Below are 12784 nucleotides of genomic sequence, written 5' to 3' on the forward strand. Positions count from 1 at the left end.
CAATAATAACCTCAAAATGTTTTACACCACGACACCTTAACTCATAAGCAAACCTGAAGAATTTTCTGCCAGTTCAGAAATTAAGGGTCGTCTCTGCCTTTATTCAGGTAAAAAACCAAAGGCCCTTTCAAAATTGAAGTATAGGTAATGTTTCAATGTTTGAAAACTCTGGAAATATTCACTGACAAAATCAGGGTCTACTGAAAACAAAAAAAACATTGGAGAATGTTTATAAAATATTAAGGCCCTTTCAATGGTAGAAAATAAAAAGTCAGTAATGCTTTTTTTCTTGGAAAGTCAGAGCAACACTTATCCCTAAGGCACTTTTACAAACACCCATGCTGAGATATTTTTCTAACCCCACTCCTCTTCCCTAAGGTACTTTTCCTGCTCACAATCTTCTCCACCACTCAGTTTAGTCATGACTAGTCATGTGCAACAACGCAAAGGTAAATTAACATATAATAAAATTTTAGTGTAAAAAAATTAAATGGTTACCTGGAGGTACACACTCATAGCAACATTTGTCAGCATCCCATTTTTTGTCAGCCTAAACAAAGAGAATAAACAGTAAAAAGTTAATAGCGCTCTTCAAATCTACAGTGATAAAACTTTGTGCCTGTAAGAATGTAAAGATGATCATGTGTGCTAAGGTATGACTAAAAAAAAGGAAAAAGTTAAGCCTTCCATTTACATACTCATTTTTTTCAGAAATGCCTCAAACTACTTCACGATAAACTTGCTAGATTTAAAATAAATTTGATCCAAAATGGGAGAATCACCACCCTTTTTTAAGAATTATTAATTGGTAACTCATCCCTGAGAATCAGTGTCCTCACTGATGCAGTTTCCAATTTCACCAGTTCTATGACATTTGTTTGTGGTGCATGTTTGAGTTGCTGGGAGTTCTAGCTCCCCAACCGATATATTCTTTAAGAGAAAGAAGGAGTAAAATCACATATAGATAAGAGAAAAAATAAATGTACCCACAGAGGATGATAGAATAAAAAGGGGGTGATTTACTTTGTCTTCATGCCTAGGGAATGTTTAGTTTTTGGTTAGGAGACAGAGGGGTCCCACAAGCAACAGTCAGTACTGCTGCTTCAGGCCTGCACTAGATACTGGGACTAATGGTGCAAACCCAGAAATATGTGTGGATTCAAACATGTCAAATAGGGTGTACTTCTGGTCTGCCCTGCCCAACTAATGCCATGTAGTAGGCTTAGGAGGGAAGTCAGGACAAAAATCAGGACTAATGTGTGATAGGAGTACAGAGGGATTGTAAGACACAAGAAAAAACAAACGGAAACAGCAGTCAAATTGTGTGACAGCCAGATAGAAACTGGGAAAGAGGGAAATTGGAGGGGCAGAGCAGTGGAGCCACAGAAAGATGGAGATGAGGAAAAGCAAATTAGAGAAGAGGTCAAGCAAAGAAACCATTACAGATAAAGAAAGAGGAGTTATTTTATTGTGTGAGCACTAGCACGGTCAGCTAATGACAATAACCTGCAGGTATAACATTTGTAATAAGTATAACAAATCAAAGTCTGCAAACTGCACAGGTAATTTCAGTAATATCCATAAACGCTTTGCAGTTATCATATTTCTACTGAAATATATTACTTTGTCCAGAATCGCATAAGTAACAGCCCAGGTAAGCTCTGGATTGTCATTAACTGAGCAGAAAAATCAATTCTGCATCCTGCAGCAATATTAATGCTGATATGGAAGCAATGGCAAAGTCACCATTTCCTTTTTAGCTATTTGATGGATATCAAACCATGGCCTGAATTTTCAACTTGGTGTGTGAGCGCGATCAGCGGGCCCAGAAGCAGATGTGACATCCACTCCCGCCCGCGATCGGCTGTCAAACTCAATTTCACACTGGTTGGCCAATTAACTGCTGGCCGGTGTGAAACGTTGCCGGCGGGGGCGGGGAGAGGGGGGACAGCAGGAACAGGAAGGGTTCAGGTGGGGGATTTAAATACATCTCCCTGTAGACTGGAAGTCTGCTTTTAGCACCTCACAGAGCTAGTTTGCAGTGGGAATATTTCTGATCTCCGTAACAGATTTGAAGTGCTGCTCCAGTGTGCAAGATGGCAGCGATGCCCGGATCCCATGCCAGGCATGACGGGAATGCAAGGATCCAGTCTGCCCCATTTTTTGGATGAATGCCTGAGGGTATTACTGAAGGCAGTAAAATAGCTGTTGTCACATTCTGCTGCCAAGGGACAGCAAGTGGAGGCCACCTCACGTCACAAAGATGGCCTGAGTGGGGTGGCGGGCCTGGTCAGCGGCCATGACGAAGCACGCAGAACCTGGATCCAGTGCTGGAAAAGTGCAATGACTTTCTACGCTCCGGCAGTGTGAATACTGATTCCAGTTGGAACCTTGGGTAGGTGTCTTTGTGGGAGGCAGCACGTGTTGGTGCTCAGGGATGTGAAATGCAGAGCACAATGTGGCATATCATGTGCCTTGATAGACCATGGCTGGCATGTAGGTTGGGTGATGTGCGACTATGTGACGGGCAACTGTTCCTGCATCTTTGGGGTTGGGGAAGCTGTAATGTGGTGGCATGTTGGGGGGAACTAATGGAAGCACTTTTCCCCTTACTGGGGAAGAGCAGTCACAATTTGGTGAAGTGTGGGCAGACTGGTGGGGTGATTCCAAAGCTACTGATCTTCAGTCATGTGGAGGAGCAGGCTTTGGAAATGGCCTGCGAGTGTGGAGCCAGGTCCACAGGTCAGAGAGAGGCAGGGGTGTCGGATGAGGGTGAGAGTCCAATGGAAAGGGACGAGCTTGGCGTAGGGTCTGAGAGATTTGGGGCTGTTGCTGTAAGGCTGACATGTGAGATGCGGTTGTTCCCATTGCTTGTCCATTCGAATGTATTTACTCAGCCAGATGTCCATTCTAATGAGAAAGCACACTGAGTGCACTCAGACTTCATAATGATGGTCGGTGCTGACATCTTTGCTTCCTCCCTCAGATGATTCATCATCATGACCCCAAAAGGACCCCGGGGACCTTCCCCTCCTGACTCCCAAGGAGGAACAGCTGCCAGATGCATCCACATCACATCCTCTCTCTGCACCATGCGCCAGTGCAGATACAGGCACATTGGTGAGCATAAATTCATGCTAGATTATTTGACACGGTTAAAATTCTTTCATATCATGTAATCATGTTTATAGCATGTCCTTTGAACAATGCCAGTTTTCATTAAAACTACTTCATCTGTACTTGATTAGGATTCGTCAAGATGAAGACAACTGATAAACCTGGACAATGTACTGTACAAACCTCTTTGCAAAAAGGGCGAGAAGCACAAGTCTTTGTGTGAGTTAAGACACCATTTTCATTACATGAGTAGGAAATACAGCCATCGTTGGGATTAATCCACATTTCATTTTCCTAGGAATGACAATGGGGCATAATAAAATAAGTACATTCAACTGAAGCTTCCCAAACAAATAAAGCAAAATTTAACGTCACCATTTCTTGTGTGAAGGGGACATTGGTAGGGTTTTCACAATCAACACAGTAAATAATCTCAATTTACTTGTTAAATATAATAGACCTGAAGGTTCACAGGGAATGCACATCCCACCAAGACTTCTGTTGCTAATTCTACCGAAGTTTGCAATGTTAGGGATGGATTCCTTCGGTTCCACTTTGCATCTCGAGCAACCCCCACAGAAGAGACTAGAAGGTTTTGTAAGGGAACTATGTAGAGAAGGTTTTTCAGTTGTATTAAAAAAAAAACTGGATCCCTTTCAGAGTTCCAGGCCAGGACCCTGGCCCCATTTCCACCATTTGGGATGTTTGTTCTCATCAGATATAGTGGCTGCCGACCCTGTCCTGAGTGAATTCTGATGTGCAAAGCCTCTGTACCAGCCCTGCCTTTCCTTACATCTTGCAAGAGTTGGGCTCAGGCACCACCCCTTTACAAGGGCCAGCTGAAATTTTTGCACCAGAATGGGATTTTCCATATCGCATTCCCAGCCTAACTTCCAAACCTTCTAGGAGCCTCCCACTGAAGTTACAACAGAGCTATATCAGAAGGGCTGCGGATTTCCAGGGACAATATCCTGGTTGCACGTAAAACAAACATTGACAGCTACTTGGGAAGAATAGGAATTATTAGCCTCAAAGTTTTAAAACCAGAGTTAAAATTGTGATTGAATACGAATGCCTGCCTGAAATTTCCACAGGAGTTATACAGCAGGGATGCAGTGAATCCCTGGAGAAATTATACAAATGACCTTTTGCACAACTTATCCGAAGATTCTGCTGAAGTTAAGTTGAAGTTAGAGAGAAAAGCACAGAATCTCTACTCTGTCTTGTTTAAACTTTTATTTGTTAAAAATTACACCAATTGCTGAAAACTAAATATAATTGCATTTTCATGGTTGTCTCTTTATTTTGTTGTACTTACACCTAGAAGCCTGGAAACTGCCATCAATGTAAAATCTTAAAGCAGCAAGATCCAGACCATGCACTTTCCACCTCCAGCAAGCCAGTTTCTAAATTACCCCAGGTCTTCTCACCAGCTGGTGCATCTTCTCAACAAACCTGTGTCGTAAAGACACGACCAATCTAGGCAATTAGTCGCTTGGTAGTACAGAACTTGAGTATTGCTGAGAAAAAGACACACGCAGTTGAAGCTTTTCTGTTTTGCTGTCATCAGGTCAGACACAAGAATGTCAAATTTCAAAGGGAGCATAATTTATACTGCACAAGAAAAGGGTGCTGATTGGTTGGCAAGTCAGCTCTGAATCGTTGGGGCTTTGCCATGGCAAATGCACCAAGGAGCTGTTGTCCCTGTGCTTCTGTTTGTTTCAAAAAGGTGCAATGTCTGGACATATTCATTTTGTCTGCAGGGATAGCTTCTAGCAAGTGTAAGCCTGGCTGATAATTTTAAATTGCACCTTAGTGCTATTCTTAGCACATCTGGGATTGTTTAACAAATGCTGCCCAATTGCAGAATCACATCTAACATTAACCATTACGTTCTGAGTTTTGCAAGCATGTGTTGGTTGAGTACGGCCAGTACTCTGCCTACTGTGAAAACTGAGGGGAGGTGCTGGTTTGATACGATCTGCCAGTCATTTGGATGTACAGCGTACTTACCTGGCATCGCACAGGCACTGAAATTCATATACCACATTACTCATTTGCGTGGTAGGCAGAACATCTTTTTGGCTTGGTGGCAGCAACCTGTTAGTGGAAGACACCACTCGTGTTGCCTCTCTATAGAAGCAGTGTGAAATGGCTAGCTTCACCTGTTGCTCAAATATTTGAGATACTTTACTCTTTCAGGGTAATTTGAGGTAGACTGGGCACTTTTCAGGTCCCAAAATAGCAGCTTTAGTCCCATTCATGAGTATGCGTGATACACAGTGAGCAATGATCAGCTCAGGGCAGCCATTATCCTGCAGGATCGCTTTGTTGTGCTCTATTTACATGACAAGCTTATACAGTGAATAAATGGCTCGGGCCCTATTTACCAGATTGCCGATAAGACCAATCTTATGGTGCGTGGAGCTGTAGGCATCCCAGCCAGTATACTGACCAGTGAAGGTTGGCTTGCTGGAGACAGTAGTAGAGAACCCATTAGCCGATTGCTCAGCTAGCATTGAGACTGCTCCATTTTAAAGGTGAATTTGAGTATGGGATGGACAGCAATTAAGGACAGCTCTCGTTAACATTTTCATCGGTTTCCACGAGAAACACGTTTTTGATGGAATGAACCTTAACCTCTTATCCCTTGCATATTTCCGATATGTAGATGACAGGGTTGCTATATGAATACAGCTACATATAAGGATTTCTTGACACACCATAATGCACTCCATCCTGTGCTCAAATTCACCTTTGAAATGGTGCAGTCAAATGAGCTCCCTTTCCTCAGCATGCTAGTTGAGAAATCTTCTAATGGATCTTATATTACTGTCTGTCACAAACCTTCCTTCACTGGTCAATATACACGTTGGGATGCCTACAGCTCCACGTGCTACAAGATTGACCTCATCGGCACTCTTGTAAATGGTGCACGAGCTATTTGATAAACGTGCAAGCTTGATGCTGAAATAGGCCACATCAAAGCTATTCTGAGGGATAATGTTACCCTGATCAGATCATTGCTTGCTGCGTATCATGCTTACTCATGCATGGGTCAAAGGCCACTACTTTCGGACCTGAAAAGTGTCCAGTCTACCTCACATTACCCTGGAAGGAAAGTACCTCAAAAATTTGAGAAGCAGGTAAAGCTACCCGTTCACGTTGCTACTATGCAGTGGCAACATGAGTGGTGTTTTCCACTAACAAGATGCTGCTGTCAAGCCAAAAAGGCATTCTGCCTAAAAAAGAAATTATTAATGTGGAGTGCCAGTGGTGCGATGCCAGGTATGTAGGATGTACATCCCAACATATGGATCGTTTCAAACAGCATGTCCCTTTGGCTGTTCTCAATAGGCAGAGTACTGACTGGACTCAACTAACCTGTGTTTGCAAAACTCAGAACATAATGTCTAGCATTAGATGTGATTCCACGATTAGACCCCACTTGCTGCAGAATGACACCAACAACCAATTTAAGATTATCAGTCGGGCTTACAATGTAGCTCACTTATGCTTGCTAGAAGCTACATACATTTATAGACAGATGCCTGCCTTCAGCAGGCAAAAGGAATATGTGGACATTGCACCTTTTTTGAATAAACAAAAACATGGGGAACAATAGCTCCCTGGTACATTCACCATGGTAATGTCTCAGCCATTCAGAGCGGACCTGATAACTGATCAGTGCCCTTTTCTAATGCAGTATAAATTGTTCCCTTTGAAATGTGGCATTCTTATGCCCATCCTGATGAGCACAAGAAAAAACAAGCTTCGCCAGGATGTTGATTTTTTTCAGCAATAATCTGGCCAATATTAATACTTCAAGAAGGAGCATAGTAAATTACCACTTTAATGCATTGTTAATGCAGTAACTCTCAGCCAAGTTCTTGCACTTTGAAGATCAAGGCAATTGCTGCATTTGATTTATTGAACATATTAGATGCACCGTTAGGTAATCAACATCTTACATGTTAACAGAAGGTGACACTGGCTAAATGTAATAAAATGACAATTCCAAAAGGCAGGTGTTCGCTTTGAGTCTAATTTCTTTTCCAAGTGATATCCACCATAACCAATCAAAAGTTCCCAACGTCATTGTTCCAGTGAAAGCAATGAACTGATGAAAACAATTCCATTCCCCAATATGACAAGTGAACCACAGTTAATAAATAACTGTTTACAAATATACTCTGCATAAAGGAAACAAATTCTGAATCACTTACCTTTCTCCGTGTTCCGTTACTGTCTAGGCAACCTGATTTTCAAGAAAAAGCTTCATCAGTTCTATGATTTTACTTGATACAGTGATCAAAGCTGTTCATTAATATTTGTTTTTATCTGACTACATATTGAGTGAAGGTAAGTAAACTTACATGTAGAAACACATTTGGTTTTGTCTTCAGATAGCTTCTTTCCAGGTGGGCAAAAGCAGCCTTCTTCGTAAGAGATAAGCTTCATCCCCTCCATCACTGCACTAAAAATGAGAGTGCAACCATTAGTATTTTAAAGAGTAGCCAATAATGGCCACACATGTTTTTCAGCTTTAACCCAGTAGTGACGGTCCAGCACTGACCCTGCCACATGTTGTGGGTCGAGTGGGAAAGCATGGGACTGGAGGGTTACTACAGACACATATCTGGCACCTGCCTGTCCCATGTAGCTGGAAAATCCAGCATCTGCCTGACTTCTATTAGCAGAAGGTGTCAGCAAGTTTGTCATGCCCATTTCTTGGTGTCATTGGTCCTTTAAGTAGGTGGTAGAGATTCTGGTTCTCACAAGGTTGACCAGGAATTCTCAGGGCTGGTGGGGACCCAGTGCAGCCTGGGGTTACAGCCATATTCTTGTGCAAATTCTGAGGAAATTCAAGGCCTAATTAAAATATTTATTACGTTAAAGATAAAATTTGAAAAATCAATCTGGGATTGCATTGCTGCTGCAAAGCATTAAAAATATGGCTGTCAATCATTATTTCTAACATTAATTTTCTGATCTAATGCCCTAGTTAAATTGCATGCTTGATATGATTGTTTGAATATGTTATCAATACAAGACCACCTGAAAGAACTGGTCTTATACCGTGATTGTCAAACTTGTGTTTCTTCAGTTTTAATCTAATCAGTTACATTTTTTTGCTTATTCATTCAGGGGATGTAGGCATCACTGGCAAAGTCGGCATTTATTGTCCACCCTTGGAGAAGGTGGTGTTGAACCTCCTTCTTGAACTACTGCATGCTGTAGATACAGCCGGAGTGGTGTTAGGGAGAAAATTCCAGGATTTTGACACAGTGAATATGAAGGAATGCCCTTATTGTTCCAAGTCAGGTGAGTGACTCAGAGGGGAACTTGCAGGTGGTGGTGTTCCCATAGACCTTCTGCCTATTCTTGTAGTGGTAGAAGTAGCAGGTTCAGAAGTTGATGAAGCTTTGGTGAGTTTCTGCAGTACACCCTGTGGATGGTACTACTGCTACCACTGTGCACCATTGGTGGAGGGAATGAATGTTTAAGGTGCCAGTTAAGTGGGCTGCTTTGGTACTGCATGGTGATGAGCTTCTTGAGTGTTGTTGGAGCTGGCCTCACGCAGGCAAGTAGAGAGTATTCCATCACACTCTTGACTTGTGTCTTGTAGATGGTGAAAAGGCTTTAGAGAGCTTGGAAGTGAGGCATACACCTTAGAAAACATATTCTCTGACCATCTCTCATAGCCACGTTATTTATGTTCCTTGCCCAATTAAATTTTTGGTCAACAGTAACACCTCTCCTCTTATCCCAGGATGTTGATGGTGGGGATTTGATGATGGTAAGGCTGTTGAATGTTAAGGGAAGGTGTTTACATGCTTTCTTGGAGGCGCTCATTGCCTGTCACATATGTGGAACAGAAGTTACTTGCCACTTACCAGCCCAAGTCTGAATGTTGTCCAGGCATTGCTGCATGCACACATAGACAATTTCATTTTTGAGGAAATGGAACTGAACACTATATATTCATCAGCGAACATCTCCACTTCTGATCCAATGATGGATGGAAGGTCATTGATGAAGCTTCTGAAGATGGTTGGACCTAGGACACTACCCTGAGCAACTCCTGCAGTAATGTCCTGGAGCTGAGATGATTGATCTCCATAATCATTTTCCTTTGTGCTAGGTATGATTCTGGTCAGTAGAGAGTTTTCCCTGATTCCAATTTTAAAAAGGTTCCTTGGCGAGACACTTGGTCAAATGATACCTTGATGTCAAATAGGATTTATTGATGCAATGTGAGTGACAGTCATGTTGCCAGGCAAGGCATCAATGAGTCATTTCATGAACTTGGGAACTGCTGAGCACAACCTTGTGAGTCAGGAGCAACTGGGTTTAAGAATGATATTAAATTTTAACTTTAGCATACTAAATATTTTAATACCATGAATTTGGAAGAACATAAGAGATAGGAGCAGGAGTAGGCCATTCAATCATTTGAGACTGCTCCACCATTCAATCAAATTGAGACTGATCTACCTCAGTTGCACCCTTCTGCTTTATCCCCATTTTCTTGATATCCTAGGATCCCAAAATTTAATGATCTCAGCCTTGATTATATTCAACAACTCAGCATACGAAGCTTTCTGGGGTAGAGAATTCCAAAAGTTTGCAACCCTTTGAATGGAGGAATTTCTCCTCACCTCAGCCCTAAGCAGCCAACACCTTATTCTGGGACTGTGGTGAAAAAACCCTAAAATTAGCACTTATATAGTGCCTTTCATGACCACCAGAAGTTTCAAAGCACTTTAGTCAATGAGTACTTTTGAAGTGCAGTCACTCGTAATTTAGAAAACATGGTAGTCAATTTGCGCACAGTGAATTTGCTGACATTGACCAGATAATCTGTTTTTGTAATGCTGATTGAGGGATAAATATTAGCCCAGATACTAAGGAGAACTCCCTGCTGTTCTTCGAAATAGAGGCATGGGATTTTTACCCCCTAGTTTTAGGCTCCCCGACTAGAGAAAATATCCTCCTAGCATCTATCCTTAATATTTTATGTTCCAAACAGATCATCTCTCAATTCTTCCAAACTCTAGGAATTATAGGCCTAGTCTGCTTAATCTCCGTAACTGTAATCTCTGGACTGTAACTCCAGGCTGTGCAGGGTGAAACGTGATTCTCGTGCACAAAGCTCTGTGGCAGCAGTACAAATTGGTAAATTCCAGCTTGTCTGTTGTGACCAAACTGGTGAGAGGGAAAGTAATTTTTGGTGCTAATCATTCATAATAAGCATAAGATAATATACAAATCAGAATCAAGCTCAAATTGTGTAAAAGAAAGTACATCATACTTACTTGCTCTCACAATAATCATCCTGCTTCATTTCACAAGGCTTATAAATGAAAGTTTCATTGCAGGGGAAAGCTATTAAAAAAAGTTTTTTAAAAAAAGTGAGTATAAGATGCACAAGCAGTCAGAAAAACCATCAGAAATGAAATAAATCATGACCTAATTTTAAATGAAATGAAGCTAGTAATGCCAGTATTCTAACACAAACACTAGCATGCACCCCACGAAGGCATTTTTAAACTTTGAAATTAAGGTCATTAGTATTGCCAGAGAATTTTCTAAAATATGCTCATGTAGTTTTTTTTTAATTCCTCGACTACAATATGTTCTCTAGGTCTGTTGTTTAATGGGACAAAAATCGCAGAAAAAAAACAAGTTTTGTTTAAGTTTTATAATTGAAAACTAATACATAGTTTGGGCAGATGAAATACTGTAAGAGCCATGGAGACTGATTTTGGTCTCCCAGCATGGGATGGGTAGGAGATGAACAGAGCAAAATTAACTAGGCGATGGGAGCAGGGAAAAGCCAATAAATGGTTGCATGTCTTGCCTAGGTACATCTTTACCCATTTTTACCCTTCTTGCAGGAGGGAGACAACTACACTATGTTTACCCTGCCATTCTGCAGACACCAGGGAAGAGATTGGTGTTGACGTCTCTAGATCAGACATGACAGTCAGCAGTGCAAAAGGTTAACCTTGGAGGCAGGGTATTGCTAGAAAGCCATGCTTTATAGTGAAAAGGACTTCATTTATTTATTGGGCTGAAAACACTGGTTGAGTTTTAAAAGACTGAATAAAAGCATTTCAGTGACTTAAAACAGCAGCTTCTAAAGTGGCCAAATATTTGCATAACTGTACCACAAAAATTCCAAAGCCGTTGGAAATGGAGTCAGTCTGCCTAGAACCCCCCACCCCGCCATCAAAGATGATCACCTTAGAGGAATATGAATGACCACATCTCCTGACCCATTCACAAAACATCCAGACAATCACCTGTGTATTAATCTGGGTGGAGAACATGCCGTTAGACAAAATCACTTTGGACAATGGACCCTAGCTGAGAAAGGAACTCTACCAGCCATAATCTATTCATGCCCAAACCATGGACCTGGAATCAACTTGCTTTGACCATGCTTGTACAGAGGGATTTATAGGGGGAAGTTGATGCTGCTACCTAGTCTGTAGTTCTACTACAGAAAATTAATTTAAACCAAAGCAAGAATATAAAAATTATAACCAAAAATTCCAATACAACAATTGTCCCTTTAAGAAGCCACTTTTGACCTGATCAGCTAGTCTTGTACACCTTATTTATACAACCTATATTTTACACTTAGAGCAAGGCAGGTATAAATGATGGAATTAGGTAATTCTGTTATTATCCTGTGCTGGCACTGAGAACAGGCACTTCTTCCATACACTCCCACTTTCAGCTGCAACTGCAATGAATGTAAAACAGGACAGAGAGCAGCTTAATGAGGCCCCACCCAAACTCGGCTTATATCAGAATAAATGATGCAAATGCACTCCCCGGCCCAACTAAGCAGTAAGTTAACCCTTTGTGGATACTTTCAAATAATAGTGTTTTAGCTTCTGATTACTATAACAACCTAATTAATCTAATTTTTTTCTGAAAACTAACACAAGTTTTTCTCTCTTTAAGAAATCTCAAAGTGATCCCCTTCTCTGAACATTTTCAGTAGCTTCCTTAATTTGAATGGGCTAACTTTCCTCACATCCTGGAAAGGTTATTGGCATTTTCCTGAATTTTGAATATTACGGCAGTGAGTCATGCATGAAACAAAATTATCACACATCATTGTTTAAGTTTGAATTATTCTTCTTGTCAAAACCTATAGGCTGTACTCAAATAAGTTAGGGTAAGGGGTCTGAATTACAGCCCCTAATTTATTTTTTAATATATTATGACTAATTAAAATAGTTGCCTCGAAATCAAAACCAGACACAAATCAACATTATATTTCATCTATAATTGCTATTATAACTTTGTAACAACCCATAATCAACTTCAATATGTGCACAGATACAGGGATCAATTTCAGTCCCAGGTGAGTTTTGGGTAAGGGAGGTGGAGCAAGTTGCTCAAATTTCAGGTCTGGGGAACTTTAATCCTGAACCTCAGCTACACACCACTGGATCAATTTTAACCCCACACATCTACCCCAATTTTTATTTACAAAAGGGTGGAATAACATGAACTGCTGACTCTGTATCACCCATTTTACACTGTGGCACAAAATGAAGATCTAAACCCTCATATGCAGGAACATACATAATCATTAAACACAGCCCTTTGAGGGTTTTACATACATTGGGGGTTTTATGTGTAG

General features: G+C 41.1%; 1 protein-coding gene across 39 annotated transcripts in view; it reads right to left on the reverse strand.

The window, feature by feature from the left end:
- Positions 1 to 457: 457 nt before the first annotated feature.
- LOC144687401 (mucin-6-like) overlaps positions 458 to 12784 on the reverse strand; it is a 91873-nt gene continuing 79546 nt past the window's right edge. For all 39 annotated transcript variants that reach the window (XM_078553508.1, XM_078553503.1, XM_078553507.1 and 36 more), the window contains 5 exons: positions 10437 to 10506; positions 7494 to 7594; positions 7344 to 7375; positions 3301 to 3411; positions 458 to 550 (listed from right to left, as the gene is read on the reverse strand). In XM_078553508.1, coding sequence (XP_078409634.1) covers positions 473 to 550; positions 3301 to 3411; positions 7344 to 7375; positions 7494 to 7594; positions 10437 to 10506 — 392 coding nt within the window. In that variant the 3' untranslated portion in view covers positions 458 to 472. The remainder of the gene's footprint in view (positions 551 to 3300; positions 3412 to 7343; positions 7376 to 7493; positions 7595 to 10436; positions 10507 to 12784) is intronic.

This window comes from Cetorhinus maximus, chromosome 12 (assembly GCF_964194155.1).
Source record: "Cetorhinus maximus chromosome 12, sCetMax3.hap1.1, whole genome shotgun sequence".
Lineage (NCBI taxonomy): Eukaryota > Metazoa > Chordata > Chondrichthyes > Lamniformes > Cetorhinidae > Cetorhinus > Cetorhinus maximus.